Source organism: Ovis aries, chromosome 6 (genome assembly GCF_016772045.2).
Source record: "Ovis aries strain OAR_USU_Benz2616 breed Rambouillet chromosome 6, ARS-UI_Ramb_v3.0, whole genome shotgun sequence".
Classification (NCBI taxonomy): Eukaryota; Metazoa; Chordata; class Mammalia; order Artiodactyla; family Bovidae; genus Ovis; species Ovis aries.
Window position 1 is genome coordinate 56304368 of NC_056059.1, and position 26059 is coordinate 56330426.

The 26059-nt window shown below is 39.2% G+C and overlaps 1 protein-coding gene across 13 annotated transcripts in view; it reads right to left on the reverse strand.

Annotated features, from left to right (window-relative positions):
• ARAP2 (ArfGAP with RhoGAP domain, ankyrin repeat and PH domain 2) overlaps positions 1-26059 on the reverse strand; it is a 198264-nt gene that overhangs the window by 100903 nt on the left and 71302 nt on the right. For all 13 annotated transcript variants that reach the window (XM_027970922.2, XM_015096434.3, XM_060417574.1 and 10 more), the window contains 6 exons: positions 25099-25214; positions 20866-21065; positions 15157-15242; positions 14202-14384; positions 11454-11628; positions 10696-10830 (listed from right to left, as the gene is read on the reverse strand). In XM_027970922.2, coding sequence (XP_027826723.1) covers positions 10696-10830; positions 11454-11628; positions 14202-14384; positions 15157-15242; positions 20866-21065; positions 25099-25214 — 895 coding nt within the window. The remainder of the gene's footprint in view (positions 1-10695; positions 10831-11453; positions 11629-14201; positions 14385-15156; positions 15243-20865; positions 21066-25098; positions 25215-26059) is intronic.

Genomic DNA, 26059 nt, shown 5'->3' on the forward strand with positions numbered 1-26059 from the left:
AGCAATGTAGTAGCTCAGCTGTGTCGGACTCTGCGACCCCATGGACTACAGCCTACCAGGCACCTCTGTTCAAGGGATTCCCCAGGCAAGAACACTGGGCTGAGTAGCCATTCCCTTCTCCAGGGGATCTTCCCTTCACAGGGATTGAACCCGGTTCTGCAGCATTGCAGGCAGATTCTTTACCAATTGAGCCACCAGGGGAGCCCTAATGCCCTGTTTAGAGGATTTGAAATTCATCTCTTAAGAGTTCAGCACACTATGGCCTGCAGGCAAAATCCAGATCAACACCAGTTTTGTAAACAAAAGGTTTTACTGTGAAAGGGCCACACCCATTCATTTGTAGATTGCCTGAGGCTGCTTTCTTGCAACAAGGGCAGAGACCATCTAACCTGCAGAGCTTGAAACATTTACTATCTGGCCCTTTTCAGAAAAGTTTGCTAAACTTTACTTTTAGAGTTGATGATAAGCCACTGAAATGGTTTCATGGGAAGGAGATTACACATTTAAATATTACAACACTTGCTTTCTGTGAAACATAGATGTGAGAAGGTGAGGCTGAAGGCAGAGGACCTGTTGGGACACTGTCAAAAGTGAAAGATGAAGACCATCCAAGGCATGTAGTACTACAGTGATAGTAAGGATAATGGGTGGGTAAGGGGGAGAAGGGATGATAGGAAAGGATGGGGACCACAGAGACAGGGAGGAGTGGAGAGAGAAATGCATGCATGCACTTGTGTATTCTAAAGGGATGAAACATTTATTGATGGGACATAGGGAGTAAGAGAGCTTAGTCAGGGGCGGCATCGGAGGCCAGTGGCGGCTGGGAGGAGACACCCCGTGTCTGAGATCAGGGGAGGCCAAGAGAAGCCACCTCGTGCCCGAGGCCAGGGGCGGTGACCCTGAAGAGCCACCCAGAGCCCGAGGCCAGGACCAGCAGCCTGGAGGAGCAACCCAAGGAGTGAAGGTCAGGAACAGTGGCAGTAAGGAGATACCCCTCATCCAAGGTAAGGAACAGCGGCTGTGCTTTGCTGGAGCAGCTGTGGAGAGATACCCCACGCCAAGGTAAGAGAAACCCAGTAAGATGGTAAGTGTTGCAAGAGGGCATCAGAGGGCAGACACACTGAAACCATACTCACAGAAAACTAGTCAATCTAATCACACTAGGACCACAGCCTTGTATAACTCAATGAAACCAAGCCATGCCTGCGGGGCAACCCAAGATGGGTGGGTCATGGTGGAAAAGCCTGACAGAATGTGGTCCACTGGAGAAAGGAATGGCAAGCCACTTCAGTATTCTTGCCTTGAGAACCTCATGAACAGTAGGAAAAGGCAAAATGATAGGATACCAAAGAGGAACTCCCCAGGTCATTAGGTGCCCATATGCTACTGGAGATCAGTGGAGAAATAACTCCAGAAAGAATGGATCTCTGTTTGTGTCCAAGGCAAACCATTCAATATCACAGTTATCCAAGTCTATGCCCCAACCAGTAATGTTGAAGACACTGAAGTTGAACGGTTTTATGAAGACCTCCAAGATCTTTTAGAACTAACATCCAAAAAAGATGTCCTTTTCATTATCGGGGACTGGAATGCAAAAGTAGGAAGTCAAGAAACACCTGTAGTAACAGGCAAATTTGGCCTTAGAATGCGGAATGAAGCAGGGCAAAGACTAATAAGAATTTCGCCAAGAAAATGCACTGATCATAGCAAACACCCTCTTCCAACAACACAAGAGAAGACTCTACACATGGACATCACCAGATGGTCAACAACAAAATCAGACTGATTATATTCTTTGCAGCCAAAGATGGAGAAGCCCTACACAATCAACAAAAACAAGACCAGGAGCTGACTGTGGCTCAGATCATGAACTCCTTATTGCCAAATTCAGACTTAAATTGAAGAAAGTAGGGAAAACCGCCAGAGAAGGCAATGGCACCCCACTCCAGTACTCATGCCTGGAAAATCCCATGGGCAGAGGAGCCTGGTAGGCTGCAGTCCATGGGGTCACTAAGAGTCAGACATGACTGAGCGACTTCACTTTCTCTTTTCACCTTCATGCATTGGAGAAGGAAATGGCAACCCACTCCAGTTTTCTTGCCTGGAGAATCCCAGGGACGGGGGAGCCTGGTGGGCTGCCGTCTATGGGGTCGAACAGAGATGGACATGACTGAAGCGACTTAGCAGCAGCAGCAGCAGCAGGGAAAACTGCTAGACCACTCAGGTATGACCTAAAACAAATCCCTTATGATTACACAGTGGAAGTGAGAAATAGATTTAAGGGTCTAGATCTGATAGAGTGCCTGATGAACTATGGAATGAGGTTCGTGACATTCTACAGGAAACAGGGATCAAGACCATCCCCATGGAAAATAAATGCAGAAGAGCAAAATGGCTGTCTGGGGAGGCCTTACCAATAGCTGTGAAAAGAATAGAGGCAAAAAGCAAAGGAGAAAAGGAAAGATATAAGCATCTGAATGCAGAGTTCCAAAGAATAGCAAGGAGAGATAAGAAAGCCTTCTTCAACAATCAATGCAAAGAAATAGAGGAAAAGAACAGAATGGGAAAGACTAGAGAGCTCTTCAAGAAAATTAGAGTTACCAAGGGAACATTTCATGCAAAAATGGGCTCGATAAAGGACAGAAATGGTCTGGACCTAACAGAAGCAGAAGATATTAAGAAGAGGTGGCAAGAATACACAGAAGAACTGTACAAAAAAGATCTTCACGACCCAGATAATCATGATGATGTGATCACTCACCTAGAGCCAGACATCTTGGAATGTGAAGTCAAGTGGGCCTTAGAAAGCATCACTACGAACAAAGCTAGTGGAGGTGATGGCATTCCAGTTGAGCTGTTTCAATCCTGAAAGATGACGCTGTGAAAGTGCTGCACTCAATATGCCAGCAAATTTGGAAAACTCAGCAGTGGCCCCAGGACTGGAAAAGCTCAGTTTTCATTCCAATTCCAAAGAAAGGCAATGCCAAAGAATGCTCAAACTACCGCACAATTGCACTCATCTCGCATGCTAGTAAAGAAATGCTCAAAATTCTCCAAGTCAGACTTCAGCAATACGTGAACCGTGAACTCCCTGATGTTCAAGCTGGTTTTAGAAAAGATAGAGGAACAAGAGATCAAATTGCCAATATCCACTGGATCATGGAAAAAGCAAGAGAGTTCCAGAAAAACATCTATTTCTGCTTTATTGATTATGCCAAAGCCTTTGACTGTGTGGATCACAATCAACTGTGGAAAATTCTTAAAGAGATGGGATTACCAGACCACCTAACCTGCCTCTTGAGAAATCTGTATGCAGGTCAGGAAGCAACAGTTAGAACTGGACATGGAACAACAGACTGGCTCCAAATAGGAAAAAGAGTACATCAAGGCTGTATATTGTCACCCTGCCTATTTAACTTGTATGCAGAGTACATCATGAGAAATGCTGGACTGGAAGAAACACAAGCTGGAATCAAGATTGCTGGGAGAAATATCAATAACCTCAGACACCATCCTTATGGCAGAAAGTGAAGAGGAACTAAAAAGCCTCCTGATGAAAGTGAAAGAGGAGAGTGAAAAAGTTGGCTTAAAGCTCAACATTCAGAAAACGAAGATCATGGCATCTGGTCCCTTCACTTCATGGGAAATAGATGGGGAAACAGTGGAAACAGTGTCAGACTTTATTTTGGGGGGCTCCAAAATCACTGCAGATGGTGACTGCAGCCATGAAATTAAAAGACGCTTACTCCTTGGAAGAAAAGTTATGACCAACCTAGGTAGTATATTCAAGAGCAGAGACATTACTTTGCCAACTAAGGTCTGCCTAGTCAAGGCTATGGTTTTTCCTGTGGTCATGTATGGATCCGAGAGTTGGACTGTGACGAAGGCTGAGTGCCGAAGAATGATGCATTTGAACTGTGGTGTTGGAGAAGACTCTTGAGGGTCCCTTGGACTGCAAGGAGATCCAACCAGTCCATTCTGAAAGGGATCAACCCTGCGATTTCTTTGGAAGGAATGATGCTAAAGCTGAAGCTCCAGTACTTTGGCCACCTCATGCGAAGAGTTGACTCATTGGAAAAGACTCTGATGCTGGGAGAGATTGGGGGCTGGAGGAGAAGGGGACGACTGAGGATGAGCTGGCCGGATGGCATCACGGACTCGATGGACGTGAGTCTGAGTGAACTCCGGGAGATGGTGATGGACAGGGAAGCCTGGTGTGCTGCGATTCATGGGGTCACAAAGAGTCGGACATGACTGAGCGACTGAACTGAACTGAATCATTTTTAGCTTTGATTACAAGGTAGGCAGAAATACCTATTTTTACCTAAAAGAAAATAAAGTAGAAACTGTTTTAGTGCATGTAATCTGAATTTCCTTGGATATGCACTAAATGAAAGATATCTCCTAGAAATTCAAGTACGAATACCTATTAGGCAGATCACCCTGTGGATGTGAATCTTCGTGGCAAGGAACAGCCTCAATAACCAGAAAGTCTTTAGAGTACAGGCCGTAGTTGAAAATGCACAGTAACCAAGGATAAAATCTTAGGGAACTTAGGGAACAACAGATACAGAAGGGTTCACCAAGGCAGTGAAACAAATGAGAAGAGACAGTGTATAAACTGAAAAGGGGTGAGCATTTCAGAAAGGAATAATTACCAACATTAAATACAGAAAGAGACTCAATAACCCTGAAAATATCAGCTGGTCTTCCAATAAGGAGGTAACTGCCTATCCTTTAACTGAGAATTCTGCCTCTCTCATCCTCATTTGAGGTGGGCCCTTCAGAGATCAGACCCATTCTGAAAGGGAAGCTACCCTCAGACTGAAGTGGTAAGGAAAAACTTAACACAAATTACGGCTTTTGAAATAATTCATTTATATGGAAAAGGTGTGTTTCTAAAGTAGCAAAAAATGCACACTGAGCTACCAATCATTTCATAATTCTAAGAACTGTGTGAAGAAAGTCATGGGAAGGGGAAACTGTCAAAAACCTATTTGGCCAAAGAAAGAGATTACATATGAAATTAGGACTTGGGGAACAAGACTGCAGGCTCACGGCAGAGGCCAGGCCCCAGGAGTCTTACATGATAGGTATTTCGGAGTTTACACCTTTCTCAGTAGACAAGTGGGAGACACTGGAAGGTCTTAGACAAGTGTCATATGCATGATCCACAAAGTAAATGTAAATGCAGACCCTAATTACGCTAATTCTAATGGGAAACAAATGACAGACCTCTCAAAAAAGGTGAGTCACAAACTCATTTTAAGTTAGAAATATGGGCTTGAGGAGATTTAACCTTGTAACATCATCACCATAATCCTTGAGGAACCTCATTTTTTTTAAATGAAAATAGGCCAGAGGTCAGACAAAGCAGGCATAGATATTACCTCTGAGGATTACAACAAAGCTGTGATAGGAAAATTTGACACTTCTATTCATCTGGGAAGCAATCAGAAAGCTTTAACAAAACTACATTGGATGGCATTGGTCTGCTTGGGCTAATTCAGACAGGACATCCTCTCTGCTACAGAACAAGTTTTACTGCTTAATCAGTTACCAGAAGATGTCTACCAGAAGCAAGACTGGGGCCACTGAATGGACAACTCTTAGGACACAAGGTATTTATAAGACAAGAAGTCGTGTTTATTATGGTGGTTGGATTAGCTGGAAGGGTTGTTCTTTCCTTCTATTCAAACTGGACATTTAGATCAGGGCAGAAAAACATTAGTGCAGTTTACTCATGCACAGATAAAGAACTCCAGAGGTGACCTACTGAAATATTCCTATGAATATTACTAGAGTTATGGTCAACTCTGCTGCTGCTGCTGCTGCTGCTGCTGCTAAGTCGCTTCCATCGTGTCCGACCCTGTGTGACCCCACAGTTAACCATATAACTAGAGTTACTAGAGTATGGTTAACCTGATTGTTAGCTTACCACCAGTCAGTCAGTTCAGTTGCTCAGTCGTGTCCAACTCTTTGCGACCCCATGAATCGCAGCACCATCACTAACTCCCGGAGTTCATTCAAACTCATGTCCATCGAGTCGGTGATGCCATCCAGCCATCTCATCCTCTGTTGTCCCCTTCTCCTCCTGCCCCCAGTCCCTCCCAGCATCAGGGTCTTTTCCAATGAGTCAACTCTTTGCATGAGGTGGCCAAAGTATTGGAGTTTCCGCTTTAGCATCAGTCCTAAATTCAAAGGCTAACTGGAAATCAGAAGCAGTTCTGTATATGGATACCTGTGTATCTCTGCTACCCCTCCTCCTTGTCCTTATCCTCTCATCATCACGCGTATGTGCCATATGTTCTTCTATACATCTTATATGCATTAACTCATTGTATCCTCAGAGCAACCCTATTAGGTCAGTGCTATGATTATGTACTCCTTTCCTTTTACCCTGTTCATGGGTACAAGATGGTTGATGGACTTTACCAACATCACATAAGTACTCAGCATCAGAGCTGGGAGTAAAACCCAAGCAGTCAACTAGGGAAGGTACCCTTCTATCCACTTCACAACCTCTCTGTCTGTGCCTGATATATATGCTTGAAGCATGTATGTCCATTGTTTAAATGTACCAGGGTCATGCCTTCAAATACATGTGTGCACAATAAATGAGAGATAGTTCAGGTGAAACTATTATTTTTTAAAACCATAAAGTTGTTTCCTGATGAAGAATTTCCCAAACTGATAGCATTCAGTATCCACAGAAAATAGAAATATGCACTAGGACTCCTTTCATTTAAAATAAATGTTTCAGCCTTGAAGAAACATTTTTAGACTATGCAAGCTAGGCATTTATGGAACAAAGGATCTTCAAAATTCCTCAATACTAACACATAAAATTAAATATAAACAGATAATACAGAGTTTCTAGTAAACCATATCAACCACTTTCTTTTTAAAACTCAAACACTGTCAACAAATCAAGGTAAGATACCAAGGGGAAATAATACGGTTGAGGGGAGAAAACAGAAAACAAAATCAGGAAGCTATTATTCAGCTCTACACTTAGGTTTAACAAGAGCTATCAATCTTTCCTTTCATGAACACTAAATTGGGGAGAAAAAGAAAAATACAGATCAGTCTTCATAACCAGAGGCTAGAAGAACTTCAAATCCTGAAAATCTGAACTGACAATTTGAAGCCTCTGTAACTCTCTGAAGGACCTGCATGCATTTTATTCCTTGACTTTTTTCTTTGTTTTTAATCAGTCTGCTCTGTGGCCATCCTGACAAGCCCTGATGGAGTGATGCAGTCCAGATGCTGGCTGTTCAGAGGCAAAGGTGACAACCACACTTTAATCTCTAAATCTTTCCAAATAATTCAATTTTTCCATAAAGCTGGTGCTCAACAGGAGTACCACTGCTGCAGAATCTTGATGGAAAGAGGGAAAAAAAAAAAAAAAAAAAAAACCACCAAAACTCTCTGTTTCTTGTTAATTCAACTTTTTCTTCTGTGTTTTTAAGTAGGCTCTGCCCAAACAAAATGTGTTTTGTGTCAGCACTTATATTTTTATTTGCAGGTGAAAAAATAGTAACTAATAATTATAAATAGAGTTTAATCTTTATAAACATTGTGAACTGCTATATCATACACCTGTAAAACTTATACAATACCATACAGAAACTATACTTCAATAAAAATTTTATTATGTATATATAAAGTCATCTGTGCTTTTACACTAGCAGTAATGTGATTAGAGCAATGCCCATTTATTCAACAAATATTTGCACATGACTAGTTATGTGTGGACACTATATTAGGCACCAGAGATTTGATGATGCTGAATAAACCAGAGAATGCTGATGCCTCAATAAGCTTTCACTCCAGAAGGAGGGAGAAACAAATCACACAAGGATCCAGTTCATGCAATGAGAGCCACAATGGAAACAAGCAGCACACTATGAGAGAGGAGGACCAGCAGTGGGCCCACAATTTAGGAGGCTGCCACAGAGGTCTCTCCGACCAGGTGGCCCTCAAATGATCCCCTAGAGGTGAGAAGCTGTCAGGCTGAGGAAAATGTGCTCCTTGCAAAGTGAACAGCAACTGCAAAGGTCCGGAGGGGGCATGTTGCAGGAACAGACAGGAAACCAGTGTGGCCAGGCAGGTAGGATAGGAAGGAAGGATGTAAGATGAAGAGGGGAAAGCACCAGAAGGTCCTTTAGGTCAGATAAAGAAAAGGGTTACCTCTTGTAATGGGAAGCCACTAAATGTACTTGAACAATGGACATGCATGATCTGATCTACATTCTCAACAATCACTATGTCTGTTTGGGGGAATGGTTTGGAGGGAAGCCAGGGAAGATATTAACCAGTAAACATATGGGCTGAGGTAGAGGGTATTACAGCCCAGGCAGAGCAAGATGGGGACTGGGGTTCCGATGATGTTAGTAAAGATGGAGAGCAGCCAACTGATTCATGGTCTATTCTGAGTTAAAATGACAGACCTTGCTGATATACTGGATGGAAGAAATGAAGACCATCAAAGAATACCTTGCTGTTAGATTACTAGATTGTTTTCCAATGAAATCATTTCTGTGTGCTCCATAGTCAAAGTATATATCACTTAAAACAGAATGCTCCAAAATGAGAAAACATCCCTAATAAAATTACAAATATAGACAATGTACTGGTTTCTGGTTTTTGAAATAAATTTCAACAACAACAAAATCAATAGTTATCTTTTATAAAAGAAAAAACTGATTTAGTTACAAACTTGAAAACATCAATTCAGTTCTCAAGTGATTAAGAAAAGCAATATATTTCAAGAAAACAGTAAAATGAATTGATAAGTTTATAAATATTATAACCAGAATTGTCAAAAAATAGCTAGAAGCTTGTTTTTGGTCTGCAGAATACTTATGATAGATTGAAAAGCTTTAGGAAGAAAAGTTCATATTTCAGATTTCCTTCCTATTTCATCTTTGTATAAGTGGTTAGAAGGGTAGATTAATATATCCTGCAATTTAGAAGAAAAATTCTAGAAAACTTGTACACTTCTTAACAAGTACATTAATTGCCCTGTTATTCAATTATTTTAATAATTGCTATCATCATTTCACAGATTGTTCTGGTACTTCTTCTCTCTTGATCACTCAACTTTCAACTATATAAGTATTAAATACTGATAAGAAGCAATGGGTAGATGAAAAAAATCTCTAAAATTCATCATTTATTATTGGTTACATTGAGAAAAGTAAGACATAAAAATAAATTTCCGGAAAAAAAAAAAAACAAAAAAACCCTAAACTCAAAGAATAAAGATGCTCTGCCATCTAGTGTCACCTGGTCATCACACTGATCAAAGCCAAAGTCATACAGTAACAATTATAACACAAACAAAATGCAAAACTCTGCTTCATGCTGAGTTCCTCCACTGTTCATGTGAAACCAGCACAATATCAACTATCCTGCAGACCTTTTATGAGAATTACAATGAACATATAGAAAAAGCCTAAAGCAATGCCTTATACATAGTACATGCTCACTAAAGGCGAGGTTTTTGTTGTTAAGTTCTGTCTGACTCTTTGTGACCCCATGGACTGTAGCCTGCCAGAGTCCTCCATCCAAGGAATTTCACAGGCAAGAATACTGGAGTGGGTTGCCATTTCCCTCTCCAGGGGATCTTCCCAACCCAGGGATCAAACCCGGGTCTCCTACATTGGTAGGCAGATTCTTGACTACTGAGCCACTAAGAAAGGCCAAAAACCTAACAAAGTATAGTTTATCCCATTATAATTCTGCTAAACGTTATAATTCTCTTTTTTTAGACAAATAAAGCCTTTAATTGAAATAATCACTTCAAATGTATGAAGATCAGGATTAACACTCTAAAGTGAGTTTTTCATCCTATTATTCCTCTGATCAAGTAATATGGTTGGATTTTACCACCAGGGAATTAATACCTGTCCTCCGAGTCTCTGAATTCTACCATCAACTGGCCTGCATAACTTAATCTCTCTTAAATTCTTTCTGTTCTAGTAAGACAGAGCACATTATATTTTTCCTGCCTATTTTGTAATATTAGTTTGAATGCATATAACATTAGCCTCTGTCTTACTCATTTGTGTTTTCCTAATGCCCAGCACATGCCTGATAAAAGGAGTGAAATGGATAGATAAATACCTACTATGATTCTTCTAAGATCAATGCCACAAACCTACAACAGGTTGTTAAATCAATTAATTCACATCATTTTTTTGAAACCATGCTTAAGCTTTATTTTACTTAGACACACACAATTACAATCAGAACAAACTCAACTACTTGAGACCACTTAGTATACTGACAGAATATAAACCAAAGACTTGTCCATTCTTCCTACATGTTGACATGTATGTGTATTATCTCCCCAGCTGGGGGGTCTGTCCCGAAGGGAAGGGGATGAATTTCACATTTCTTTGGAATAACTCTTAAATCCTGATGCAGAATTGGTTGTCTCTGAAGTAAGTGTCAGAGAATTCTGCTGAGAATTCGCTCAGCATTCCGAACCAGTAGTAAATTTTTGCTGCAGTGCATGAAATAATATCTGTGCCTGGAAACATTTATAAATCCTCAAAAAATATTTATCTACTGCAAGATCAAATCTAACATCTCAAGGGGAAAAATATCAAAACTTAAACCTAATTGTTTTGATAATGAAATAAAATTTTATCACATGACAAAATCTAAAAGGAGCAGAAAAGATACCTTCAAGCAGTTTTTTTTCTGAAGAGAGTTTAGAAGCACCAGCAGGAGCCTGATACAAAAAGTCACAGAGGAACGTAGACTGGGAGGACTCTTGATTTAATCCACCTTCAGAATATATGTCATGTTGAGGGAAATCTAGAAAAATTACAGAAATACCACATCTGAAATCTGAAATGTAAACAGTTTTCCCTTGGCTTATGAATATGTTGGTGAGTTCTGAGGTAGAAGAAAAACTACTCCAAATATACTGCAGAATAAAGACACAGAAACATTTCTTTTGCTTTGCATAAGATTTGCAAATAAGCACTTTGGTTGTATTTATTATTCATACATGAAACTGGATTTAATTTCAGTGAAAATGATTACATGGGATTAACTATTTTAATCTTCCATTTAGACCAGTCTAGGTTCGATGCAGGATACAGGATGCTTGGGGCTGGTGCACTGGGATAACCCAGAGGGATGGTATGGGGAGGGAGGTGGGAGTGGGGTTCAGGAGTGGGAACTTATGTACACCCATGGCGATTCTATAAAGTCAAGAAAAAAAAAACACACAAATAAAGGACTGATTTCCTAAACTTTTCCTTGAAAGGAAATAAAACATGGGTCTTAATAAGCGTCTTCTGTCTTTCTGACAATTCCATTTTCTTTTCATTCTAATGGTGTTTCTGACTTGAGAAATTTACAGATTTGTGCTGCAGTCCTTTTAAGGATCTATCAGGAGAAACCAGGTTAATGAAGGCATGAGAGGGACTAACCTGAGAATTTGTTATGGTAGAGAAATTCCATCTGCAGACTCTGCCCTGCCTTCTTGGCCAGCAGATAGGGGGTGCTGTGCTCAGGATCACCTGTTGCACACATGACATCTGCTCCACTGAACAGCAAAGCCATTGTTTCCAGAACATCTGGTTTCACCACAGCAGCACACAGAGCCTGGTCAATAAAAGAAAATACAACTTCTAAGTGAAGAAGATATAATTCTGGCAATTAAAATGCAAGAAAGTCTGCCAATTCATTTATGAGATGAAGTTTGTATTTCTTTTTAACAAATCTAATAATTATTATGCCCTGAACTAACCAACAGGTAACAACGGCCTGGTTTACATGAATTTAAATTTCAACAAAAGAGTACCAAATGTTTATTCATTGTTTTATTGCAGTGATGTTCCAAATCTTCAAATTCATTATAACTGCCATGGAAGATATTTTCTGTATTTTACATACCTATGATAATGGCAATGCTCAGAAACTTCAAAATACTTCAAATGCAGTAATTGAAGTATCCGCTAAATATTTTGTTTGCATGAATGTTTCTGCATGTGTGCTAACTCACTTCAGTTGTGTCCAACTCTTTGCAACCCTACAGACTGTAGCCCACCAGGCTCCTCTGTCCATGGGATTTACCAGGCAAGAATACTTGAGTGGGTTGCCATGCCTTCCTCCAGGGAATCTTCCCAACCCAGGGATCAAACCCACGTCTCCTGCAGCACTTGTTTTGCAGGTGGATTCTTTACTGCTGAGCCACCAGGGAAGACATCACTCATGGCAATGACTTTTTGGATATTATATCGAAAGCACAAGTACCAAAAGCAAAAATCAATTAAGTGGAATTATAGCAAACTAAAAGCTTCTGCATAGTGAAACAATCAACAAAATGAAAAGTTAACCCACAGCACAAGGGAAAATATATTCAAACCATATATTGCATAAGGGTTAGCAACCAAAATATAGAGATAATACATGCAACTCAATTAGAAAGAGACAATCCAATTTTAAAAATGGGTAGAGGACCTAAATATACAGTTTTCTGATGACGACATCCACAGAGACAACAATTTTTAAGCAGTATCTCCTCAATAAAGTAATTTTTAAAAATTATTCACGGATGTGAAGAGTACCATTTTTAAGAAGCCCAATGTGGTAGTAAATCCTAACAGACAGATATCCCTACATATCTTGAAGAAGAAAGAAACAGCTAGTAATTAAAGTCAAGCTTATCTAATATCTTAGCTCAGGGTATCTATATGGTGTGGCAGAAAACATCTCCTTTGAGGTCATCAGTATTTATCCTTTGACAAGATTCCTGTCATTATCAAAAAGAGAAAATGCATTGGGGCGAAAATATGCCCTAGTTCTCCAATCTTGCCAGTTACTTCCCCAAATCCACAACTTACTATTTATATACTTATTTTTTATGGGCCTTCGGTGCATAGAACTAGATTAATTATAACCCTTGGTTATACCCTGTTATCACTATTCCATGAATGTCTAGTAGAAATGGTCAGTTATTTTCATAGAAATTAGCATCCATGAAAATATCACCCTAAACAAAACTAAATGACGTAATAATAACCTATATATGATTGCCCACCTCTGTGCCATCTCTCTGACTCTCCCCTACCTTATGTATAGATTCTGCATCTTCCATTTATCCTACATCAAGAAGCAAGAACCTAATTTACGGTAACTAAGCCAATAGAAACTCCAGTACTTCGGACACCTCATGCAAAGAGTTGACTCACTGGAAAAGACTTTGATGCTGGGAGGGATTGGGGGCAGCAGGAGAAGGGGACAACAGAGGATGAGATGGCTGGATGGCATCACTGACTCGATGGACGTGAGTCTGAGTAAACTCTGAGAGTCGGTGATGGACAGGGAGCCTGGCGTGCTGTGATTCATGGGGTCGCAAAGAGGCAGACACGACTGAGCAAATGAACTGAAGCCAACAGAGAGAAATATAAAACAACTGTATAAATCTTATAATTTCTAGAGAAGAATTGAAAAGGTCTTCATTTTCCAAATTTTTCAGCATAATGCTATTTACTTGGGGATGCTTATCCAATAAGCATTGATACTAAATGCATTGTAAAGAACTGAGAACCATGAAAGCATACTCTAGTCATAGAAAAGTATATGTTTTAAATACCTATACATAGAAGAGCCTTCTGACACACAAGAAATTGAAGTAGTTGATTTTTTTTAAAAAAAGGAGGGCAAGATGTTAAACAAACTCTTTGCTAAAAAAACAATATAGAATGGTGACAAGAAGACCTAGAATCACTCAGCCAAAGGCAAAAGACACTTGCAATCAATGGCACTAAACAAACTACTGTAACAATAAACTGAGTAAATGAAGTTCATTTTGTTGACACCAAGTCAGCAGCACACTAGCTGAAGTTATTATGTTCAGTATCCTGTCCCTAGCATGGGGAAAGTTGTTCAAGTTTTAACTGGGGTCGGTGTACATCAGATAGAAGCTTCAGTGAGGGAGGAAAAGTTTACTTGCTGTTGATAACGAATCCTCAAGTGAAATGAAGGGAAAAGATCTAAGGCACAGTGTTACAAAAGGAAATAAAATTAAACAGTAATTTTATGAAACAGCAAAATTTCACAAAATTTTTTGAAATTTTCAAAAGTTTATTTTTTTTAAACATGTTTTCAAAACCCTTGGCACACACTTAAAAAGACCTTAACATCCATGTCTTTTGTTACATTTCATTGGTTACCTTATTTAATTCTTCCTTGGTAAGAGACGCCAAAAGGGTTTTTCTGAATCTTCCTTCTTTGTACTTCTGAGTGATAAAATTTTTTCTCTTTTCTACTGAACAGTCCATGTGTAATTCTTCATCTTTTTGAAGATTACCAGCCCAAAAGTCATTAGCTCTTTTGTTTCCAATGACAATGAAAAGCTGAATTATCAAAGAATTACAAAACATATCAATTCAAACAATATATTTGAATCTGCAGAAAACCGAGTCACAAGACAAATTAAAGCACAGCTTAGTGTAAAATATGCAAAAAATATAAAAAAGACCCAATTTTTTTCTGGAAGATGGAGTGTGAAAGCAGACAATATTTCTATTTAAACAGCCTAGCTGCTCTTAATAATGGTAAAAGATTAGCCAGAAAAGAAACTGCAAGCAACACAAATTGCAGAAAAAGCATTATTACTTTTTGAAGCTAGCTCACTTTGAGACAGATTCATTTAAAATGGCTGAGTAGGTGGGCTATTATGGCTGAGAGCATTACCGACACCCGAGCACAGAATAGATGCCGTAGACAAGTTAGACAAGATCGCAGTTAATGACAGAGTATGGCCGAGATAAAGAATAGTCAATTTTGCCAAATGTTTTCATTCACCACTCTGATATTTTATCCATGCTGGGTTAAAAAGAAAGAGAGTAAATTCTGGCTTTAAAGAGAGTTCCCAAGCCTTTTAAAGTAGTTATTACCATTAAAGCTCCTTGCATTTTTTATTTTTATTTTTAAAGTAACTACCTCATTTAGGAAGCATTCTGAAAGGTAAGGTAGAAAGTTACTACTATACAACAGGCGATAAGCCATTTTTCATACTGTGCTGAGATCTTGATCAGAGAGATCCTAAAGTAACCCCACCCCGCCACCCACTGCACATTTCCTCCCAGATTCTGGCTGATCACACCACAGTCAAGTCAGACTCACCTCAATGAGCTCATTGCTCCAAATGCTGGCATCCATTTTCAGACTTCTAACCTTGGAATCTTTTGGTCCTAAAGATCTATGTTGCCCTGTAGACCAAAATAATAATAATAATTCTCTCTGAATTTCTATGTACATGTATTTTACCATAAAAAAATATGTATGTGTACATGGCAATCTGTATTAACATTAAAACACATGGACATCACCAGATGGTCAACACCAAAATCAGATTGATGACTATATTCTTTGCAACCAAAGATGGAGAAGCAAAAACAAGACCTGGAACTGACTGTGGCTCAGATCATCCATTCCTTATTGCAAAATTCAGACTTAAATTGAAGAAAGTGGGGAAAACCACAAGACCATTCGGGTATAAATCAAATCCCTTAGGATTACACAGTGGAGGTAAGGAACAGATTCAAGGGATTAGATCTGGTAGACAGAGCACCTGAAGAATTATAGACTGAGGTTTGTAACACTGTACAGGAGCCAACGATCAAAACCTGCCAAAGAAAAAGAAATGCAAAAAGGCCAAGAGGTTTCCTTAGGAGCCTTTACAATAGCTGAGAAAAGAATAGAAGCTAAAGGCAAGGGAGAAACGGAAAGCTATACCCCACTGAATGCAGAGTTCCAGAGAACAACAAGGAGAGATAGGTAGAAAGCTTTCTTAAATGAACAATACAAAGAAATAGAGGAAAACAACAAAATGGGAAAGACTACAAATCTCAAGAAAATTGGAGACATCAAGGGAACAAATCATGAAAGAATGGACATGATAAAAGACAGAAACAGTAAGGATCTAACAGAAAGCAGAGAGATTAAGAAGAGGTGGCAAGAATACACAGAGGAGCTATAAACAAAAAAAGGTCTTAATAATCTAGATAACCATGATGGTATGGTTACTCACCTATAGCCAGACATCCTGGAGTATAAAGTCAAGTGGGCCTTAGGAAGCATTACTATGAACAAAAGTACTGGAGGTGATTGAATTTCAGCTGAACTACTTAAAATCCTAAAAGATGATGCTGTTAAAGTGCTGCACTCACTATTCCAGAAAATCAGTAGTGGCCACATGACTGGAAAAGTCAGCTTTCATTCCAATCCCAAAGAAGGGTAATGCCAAAGAATGTTCAAACTACCATACATTTGTGCTCATTTCACATGCTAGCAAGGTTATGCTCAAAATCCTTCAAGCTAGGCTTCAGCAATATATGAACCAAGAACTTCCAGATATACAAGCTGGATTCAGAAAAGGCAGAGGAGCCAGAGATCAAACTATGAATATTCACCGAATCATAAAGAAAGCAAGGGTATTCCAGAAAAACATCTACTTCTGCTTCTATGAATACACTAAAGCCTTTGACTGTGCCAATCACAACAAACCAGAAAATTCTTCAAGAGATGGGAATACCAGACCACCTTACCTGTCTTATGAGAAACCTGTATGCAGGTCAAGCAGCAACAGTTAGAACCGGACATGGAACAATGGACTGGTTCCAAATTGGGAAAGGAGTATGTCAAGGCTGAATATTGTCATGCTGCTTATTTAACGTATATGCAGAGTACATCATGTGAAATGCCAAGCTGGATGAAGCTCAAGGTAAAATCAAGATTGCCAGGAGAAATATCAGTAACCTCAGATATGCAGATGATACCACCCTAGTGGCAGAAAATGAAGAGGAACTAAAGAGCTTCTTGATGAAGATGAAAGAGGAGAGTGAAAAAGATGGCTTAAAACTCAACATTCAGAAAAGTAAGACCATGGCATCCAATCCCATCACTTCATGGCAAATAGATGGGAAAAAAATGGAAACAGTGAGAGACTTCATTTTCTTGGGCTTCAAATCACTGCAGATGGTGACTGCTGCCATGAAGCTACTTGCCCCTTGGAAGAAAAACTATGGCAAACCTAGACAGTGTATTAAAAACCAAGATATCACTTTGTTAACAAAGGTCCATATAGTCAAAGCTATGGTACAGATGTGAGAGTCTGACCAAAAAGAAGGCTAAGTGCCAAAGGATTGATGCTTTTGAGTTATGCTGCTGGAGAAGACTCTTGAGAGTCCCTTGGACAGGAAGCAGAATCAAACCAGTCAATTCTAAAGGAAATCAACTCTGTATAGTCACTGAAAGCACTGATGCTAAAGCTGAAGCTCCAATACTTTGGCCCCCTGATGCGAAGAGCTGACTCACTGGAAAATACCACAATGGTGGGAAAGACTGAAAGCAAGAAGAAGGGGGCAACAGAGGATAAGATGGTTGGATAGCATCACCAACTTAATGGATACGAGTTTAAGCAAACAACAGGATCTAGTGAAGGACAGGGAATGCTGACGTGCTGCCAAATATGGGTAGCAAAGATCTGGACACAATTAGGTCTCTGGGGTTGCACAGAGTCGGACACAACTGAAGTGACTTAGCAGCAGCAGGCGACTGAACAACAACAAGAAATATATGTATGTCTGCATTAATATATCTTTTCAACTTAAACTATTACCTACTTTTTTATACCACAGTAGTGGAAGTAATCCAACAGAAATCATAACAATAAGAAAGATTATGGAAATCACCTGCTTAATCATGTCCAACTCTGGTGAACCATGGACTGTAGCCCACCAAGTTCCTTTGTCCATGGGGATTCTCCAGGCAAGAATACTGGAGTGGGTTGCCATGATCTCCTCAAGGGTATCTTCCCAACCTAGAGATCACACCCAAGTTTCCCCACTGCAGCTGAATTCTGTACCACCTGAGCCACGAGGGAAGCCCATGAATAACGTAGTGGGTAACCTATCCCTTTTCCAGGGGATCTTCTTGACCCAGGAATTGAGCTGGGGTCTCCTGCATTGCAGGCAAGATTCTTTACCAGCTGAGCTGCTACCAGGAAGCCCTTTAAAAGTGTGTATTCATGTATGTGTATACACATATAATTTTTTCATTGTTTGGTAACTGACTAGAAATTGTAAGTCACTGAAAACTTTATAATGGGTCTGTGTAAATTACATATATGTGAATACGGATATCATCCCTTACTCTTAAAAAAAAGACTAGCAACATACTAACTAATGAATGTATACTTAAAAAATCTAAAGTGGATTCTTTATTCTACTATTATACCTGGAAGAGAGTTAACAGCCCAGTATTCTAGTATCATCAATTTAATTCTGCTGTATAAATCATCATTCAGACTTTACTGGGCATCCAGGCCTATGTCAGACTCTTTCTAAGCTGAGAAGGAGAAAAGAACACAAAACACCATTTTGTTCTTAAGGATCTTCTACCTAATGATCATGAGAAAGTTCATTCCTCTCTGTACATTAGGTAGGTTCCTTTCCTCCCTTCTCTGAGAAAAAAAAAAAAACACCATGCCCTATAATTCCCATGGCAAGACCTAGCACAGGTTTGCACTTACGGAGATGACAAAAAGGCAATACTAAAAGGAGTAAAGCTCAAAGGCAGGCAGGAAGAAAGGATGCTGGAGTAGCCTAAGATTCTGAGTCAAGGCAGTAGGGAAATAAGTGAAGTGGAGAACAGATTTAGAGATACTTAGAAGGTAAAACCAGGATGGAATCTGGTGGGCTTTAAGGAAAGCAGAAGGGTCAAGAGGGACTCTCAGGCTTCAGGCTTGAGTGAAGGGCAGAGTAGATCACTTCTGATCAGGATTTGTAACATAGAAAATATTCAGTTTTATGTAGTGAGCTGGGAAGCAATGAGAACTCCATACTATCATGTTCATTTTGAGGTATCTTGAGCAAATCCAAGTGGAGACCCTAGCAGGAGATACAGGAGTATGGTTTCCAACAGAGCAAGAAACACCTGCTTAAAAAGACTGCTGGATTCAAATGATAAATAACATCACTCAGGAATATCAGGATGAAAGAGATCTGAGGATACAACCCAAGGCAACACACATGTTTTAGGAGCAGACAAAGGATGACCAGAATAGCAAGAGCACACTAAGAGAAAACGGCCTGCTGGAAGTTGAGGAAGGATGGGGAGTCATGGAGAGGCAGACTGGTCAAGAGTGTCAAATACTCCGGAGAGTGCAATGGAGATGGGAACTGACCACACAGAAACTGAGAGGTAAAATACACTGGTAAATGTGGTGAAAATATGTTTATTGGAGGTGAGGCAGATGAAGACTGATTACAGGATGCTGATGATATACTAGGAAGTTAAAGAAAAGAAAACCTGCATAAACTATTACTCTTGAAAGTATCTTCTCTATGAAAGGAAAAAGGAACAGAGAATTATATCTAAGGGAATAGTAAGTTTTCAGAGATCTGGTGTTAACAGAATTATGCAAATTTACATGCTGAACCAAATAAACCATAGTTGAATATGGCTGTCCTGATGGATCTCAGAGGATTGATACCAGGACTCTCCACAGACACCAAAATCCAAGTATGCTCAAGTCCCTTGTATAATATGGCCATAGTATCTGCATATAACTTATACACATTCTCTATTATATTCAATACTTTAAATCATCTCTAAATTACTTAAAATACATAATACGATATAAATGCTAAGTAACAACTGCAGGTACATGCAAATTCAAACTTTGCTTTTTGGAACTTTTTTCCAATTACTTTTGATCTGGAACCCGTGACTGTGAAAGGCCTACTGTGCTTAGAGAGTGAATAAGTGATGGGGTAAGGACTCAGAGAAGACAGGAGAGAAAGGGAACATAAGAACACAGAACAGCCTTGGACAGATTCCAATGAGACTGGAAAGAAGAGGTTGGGAGAAAATGCAAAGTCAAGGAGGATTAACTGAGGCTTTTTGGTTGCTATTGATGTAACTGATCAGCTTGTAAGGACTCCTACCTCAGTATGATGAGAAATGTGGAGCACAGAGCTCAGGAAGACTCTGAGGGTTTGACGCAACTGTCCTGTCTGCTCTGAGACAGGAGCTCTTCCTCTGCATTTTCTCAATGAAACCTGTGCTCAACTCTATTGCTATCCTTATCATAGTCTATTAAAATAACTATATATTTCTGCAGGATATATCATATCTTATAGATTTAACTCCCAGGACCAGCACAGTACCTGGTAGAGCTGAAGAGCTGAGGAAAGTTTAGGTTGTAGCTAATTTCTCCAAGACCTCCACAGTCACATACCTAAGCTAGGCTCCATTCCCTTCACTCACTTGGACAGTTGCCTTACCTCCCAAATATGAGATGTCAAATAGTCCGTAAGGTTTAAGGTCACAAGAAGAAAACAAGTCACAACACTGGTTACTTTCATGAACTTCAATATGCCTGGAAAATGCTTCTATATAATAATTCTCATTATAAGAGAGAACAGATCTTGTATAACAAGATTAGAAAGCAGAGCAGCCTTGAAATGTGAAAAATACGTCTTACAAAATATGATTTGGGAAAAGGGACAAATCATACGAACAGTGAGTGTGTTCAGGGTGCATTCTGAAACACATTCATCCCAAATCTGAAAATTTCAGTATTGTCTTTTAAAAATCCATACATGGTCCAGTAGGCACACACACAAAAATGATTACATGCTTAAAAATCAATTTTTATCTCTAAGCCATGCATAAGAGAAGTATAGAATGATATTTCTAAATTTGATTTAAATTTCTCTGCTTTTATTCTTCATAGCTATTAGCTAGGACACAATATATATGATACCAAAGAGCATTCGGTGCCGATCTGCCACCGAACAGCGATGAGCGTAACTTATCACTAATTACCTGCACACTTCTTGCAGATGACAACACAGAGATTGATGGAGGCCCAGTCAGGATCTGGGGCTTTACAATCTGCACAGCTCCTGTTGGACTCATTGTACCAAATCTTCTCAGCTACTTCATAATCAGAGAGAGTTTCTGCTATTGATTGCTGCACAGCTTCAATCCACTCTTGTTTCTCTTTTTCAGACTCAGCTGTAAAGCTGAAACAATTAACGTTTCTGCATTATCGATCTCCCTTGTAAAGGCCAATTAAGCAGTATGTTCAGTTTGTATATTCATTTCACTCACAAAGGAGACAGCAGTTGAAAAATATGCCTTCCAGGCAGGTGCAGAGTCTTTTCTGTTAAAAACCATCTCATTGAGAAATCTATTTTTTTCCGTTAACTTTCCACATTGCTTATGACTTTGTTTACCTATCTTGAGCCAAAATTAACATACACATTTTTCTGACCAGGATATAAAAATCACCTTGTTAAGTCAAAAACTTAAAAGTGAGGCCATGTTTTCTAAGCAGTGGTTACATCATAATCAATAAGAGACTGGCAGAGTTTCAGGACTAAGTGGATTATTTTGCCAAGAAAATATGCCATGGTCTGAAACTAAGTTATCAAAAACACCCACTAGAAATTTTGATTTTTTTGTCTTAAAAATAGATTTTTTTTAATTGGAAGAATGTCCAGATGGCTTTCAGAAACTGAGAAATCAAAAAAGTTTTAAGCAATTAGTATTCTAACAGAATGCTAACTCATTTTTAGCCTCATTCCTATTTATTCCAATTCTTAGTGTTTAATGAGTACCTGAGTGAAAGAATAAAACTTTAAAACATCAGTTCACTCCTTCAAGAAATATTTACAGAGTACTTCTAATATGCCAGAAAATGTGCTATATACACAGTGCCCCAAATTCAGTCAATGACCCATGGAATGATGCTTCACACTACAATTTTCTGTTCTGAAGATGAAAATGCTTTGAGATACAATGAACAAAACAGAGGACTTATCCTACATAATCTATAGAGAAGTTGAGTGGCCTCCACGGATTATATTTTTTTAATCACTCCATGTTTCATTATCACTATAACATCTACAAATTAGAGACTGGGCAGAGCCCACAGGGTACAATGGAAAATAGGTTGGTCCCTGTCCCTGGTTCCAGATGTATAGTTCCTCAGATCCTTGGAATCCCCTGAGTGGCAAAAACCCTTTATATGCTAATGGACAGCTTCTGACTGGAGGCCAGACAGCTTCAGCATGGGAGCTGGTCAGCAGAAGTCCAAGATGGGACTAGAGTGCTGGAATTTTCCCATCCCTTGACCTCTTGGAAGGGGAGAACTGTGGTGCTTGATCATGTTTGACTCTGCTATGTAGCCCACCAGGCTCCTCTGCCCATGAAATTTCCCAGGCAAGAATACTGGAGCAGGTTGCTGCTTCCTACTCCAGGGGATCTTCCCAACCCCAAGGATCAAACCTGCATCTCCTGTATTGGCAGGTGAATTCTTTACCACTGGTGCCACCTGAGAGGCCCCTAAGAAGGTGAGACAAGCTGGTAATTGACTTAATCAACAACAGCCCAGGGTTTCAGGGCTTCCTAGGTGGCACTAGTGCTAAAGAATCCACCTGCAAACACAGGCGACACGGGACGTGAGGGTTCGATGCCTGGGTTGGGAAGATCCCCTGGAGGAGGAAATGGCAACCCACATCAGTATTCTTGCCTGGAAAATCCCATGGACTGAGGAGCCTGGTGAGCTGCAGTCCACGGGGTTGCAAAGAGTCAGACAGCACTGAGCACCTGCACACATACCCTGGATTTCATCAGTCTCACCTATGAAATGAAACCTCCATAAAATCCCCCAAACAACAGGGTCTGAAGAACTCTGAGGTTGATGAACACACTGAGGTGCCAACAGGGTGGTGCATCCAGAAAGAGCTTGGACGCTCTCTGCCACAAACCCCCTGTACCGTGGCCTCTAAAGCTCTCCCATTTGGCCATTCCTGAGCTGCATTTTTTATAATAAGCTGGTAATATTACTTGAACTCTTTTCCTGAGTTCTCTGAGACATTTTTAGCAAATTATCAAAGCTGGGGGAGAGAGGGTAATGAGCACCCCAATTTGAGCTAAACTGGGCTGAGTGAGAGTAACCTGAGGACAGTCTTCTGGGACTGATTCCTGAAACCTGTGGGGTCTGAGTCTCCCTCCGGGAAGATACAGGACAGCCAGCTGGTGTACGGAGAGTTGGAGAATTGGTTGGTGTGAGGACAAACCGTACAAGTTTGACACAATATAAAGCACTTTAAGTAAAAACAGCTTAGACAATGTCTACATTGTCAGTTAACCCTTGAATTTCCTTTATGAAAATAAAGCTTGCTATTCTTTTTCAAAATTCCAGGCAGTAGATATATTTAAACAGATAATATGGGTACTACATTTGGTATTAACAGCATCTTTGAAATCACAAAGTAATTAACTGCTAGACCTTCAAAAACCCTGTGACAATTGCCTCTAACCCACATACTACTTTGTGGTATGTTGATTATTTGTGACAAGCAAATTAACGTGATTGAACTCAACAGATATGACATGCCCCTCTAAAGCAATGGAGTTACTATAGATTATTAACACGTATAAGAACATACATTAAGTTTTCTGCTTCACTGTCATAATAAAGTAATGCGTAGAGTACCATAATACTAGATATATATCAAAATGCTAAGATATTTGATCAATAAGTGTTGTGAGTCATTAAGTTTGGCAACAGTTTAAGCTGGAGTTCCTTTTAGAAAATCACAGAGTAACTGTAATTAGGGATTAATCTTAAAGGAGAGATTATATTTGATTAGGCTTAAAAAAAAAGACAAAATAATAATACTTTTATAATAAGCTGGTAATAAGCTTAAAGACAATGCTATATCTATTTTTATTTTATTCCCTCATAACAATTTTTCATATATTTGTGGATCAAAAATCATCAAGTCTTCTAAGAAAAAAGGTATTATGAAAAGAAACTATTCAAATCTCAAGAAATTTGTATCTTTGCAGGTTGTATGATAAGTCAAGTCACTTTTGCAAAGTGTTTTTATACACTGGCTAACAAATTACATGATCTGAAAAAGTAAAAATGCAATTATTTTTGTTTCAAGTGTACAGTAAAGTGATTCAGTTTCATATATATATTCATATTCTTATATATTCATATATTCATATTCTTTTCCATTATAGGGTTATTACAAAATATTGAATATACTTCCCTGTGCTATACAGGAGGTGCTTATTGTTTACCCATTTTATATATGAAAAGTGAAAGTGAAGTCGCTCAGTCATGTCCGACTCTGCAACCCCATGGACTGTAGCCTACCAGGCTCCTCTGTCCATGGAATTTTCCAGGCAAGAGTACTGGAGTGGGTTGCCATTTCCTTCTCCAGGGGATCTTCCCAACCCAGGGATTGAACTCGGGTCTCCTGCATTGCAGGCAGGCACTTTACCATCTGAACCACCAGGGTGTATATGTTAATCCCAAATTCCTAATTTATTTCCCCTTTGGTAGGGATGTTTTCCCATGTCTTTTCTGTGAATCTATTTCTGTTTTGTAAATAAGATCATTTATATTTTTTTACGATTCTACATATAATAGATGCTATATGGTATTTGTCTTTCTCATATATACATATACACACACCACATCTTCTTTATCTATTCATCTGTTAATGGATATTTAGGTTGCTTCCATGTCTTGGCTATTCTAAATAACACTGCAGTGAACACTGGGGTGCATACATCTTTTTGAATTAGAGTTTTCTCTGAATATAAGTCCAAGAGTAAAGACTGTAGGATTATATGGTATCTCTATGTTTAGTTTTTTAAGGAACCCTCCATAATCTTTTCCATATGGCTGCATCAATTTATGCACCCACCAAAAGTATAGAAGAGTTCCCTTTTTTCCACACTCTCTCCAACACTTTATTTGTAGCCTTCTTAATGCTGGCCATTCTGCTTGGTGCAAGGTGGTACCTTATTGTAGTTTTGATTTGTAGGTCTCTAATAATCAGTGCTACTGAGCATCCTTGGTGCCTATTGGTAAATTTTTACACACTGGCTAATAAATGACACAATATGGAAAAGTAAGAACGTAACTTTACTGTGTCCTCTAAGAAGTCAAATCACGACTGGCAATGCAAAAATGGATCACCCAAGCTTTACTGTAATAGTACAAACAAAAACTGTTTAAATATAACTTACCTAAAACTCCTGTAGGGAGTGATTATTTCAAAAGACTGTTTTACAGTTCGGTCCACTTGTTTTACATTTGCTACATTCATAGGGATTATGGTAATACCAAGTCCACTCTTAAAATCCTAGTTTGGAGAAAAATAAAAAATATGAAGAAATGAAAATATGGATCTTGAAAATAAAATTATATTCTCTAAAATTTAATAAATCTCATTGAATTTTACTACAACATGTAAATATGGAATTAAGCAATTCATTAAAAATGGATTGAGTGATTTTATTTCAAATACATGATATATAAAATATATACATCTTATTTTACATACATGATACATATATACTTTAAATACATGATAACATGATAGCATTTGAAGCCTGTCAGGCTACTAATAAAGCTTTTTTTCCACACAATACATAAGTTGACAAGGACATAGATCTTGAGCTACACATACCTTGCTTTTAACAGTTAGGCACTTTTCCACCTTTAGCCATTTCATAAAGGGAACTAACAGGAAACTAACCCTTACCATTTTCTAGGTGGGGGAGTCAAATGACACTGTGAGGTTGGTATAATGACTGTTTAGACAAAAAGAAGGGAAAACCATGACTCAAAGAGGTAAAGTAACGTGGAAAGAGGAGACAGCTGTGTGTGGTAGACAAGGACAGAAACCCAGGCCGCCTGACTGCTGGCTCCCTCTCCGCCGCATGGTGTTACCTCTGTTCTATCACACTATCTTCCTCGTTCGCTCTCAAACAAAAGAATTACTCGTTTTACAATTTTATCTCATTTCTAAAATTTTATTAGTTTCTTCTTCCTTCAATTAGATTTCTAAAAAGCTCTTCAAATGCTATTTTTGTATGGAAAATGCCATTTGTTCAACACCTGCAGCCACTATGTTCAACTTGTCCCACCAAAACTAGAGAATGTTCAAAAAGGTACACAGTCTACCATCTAAAAGCATTAAAGTCT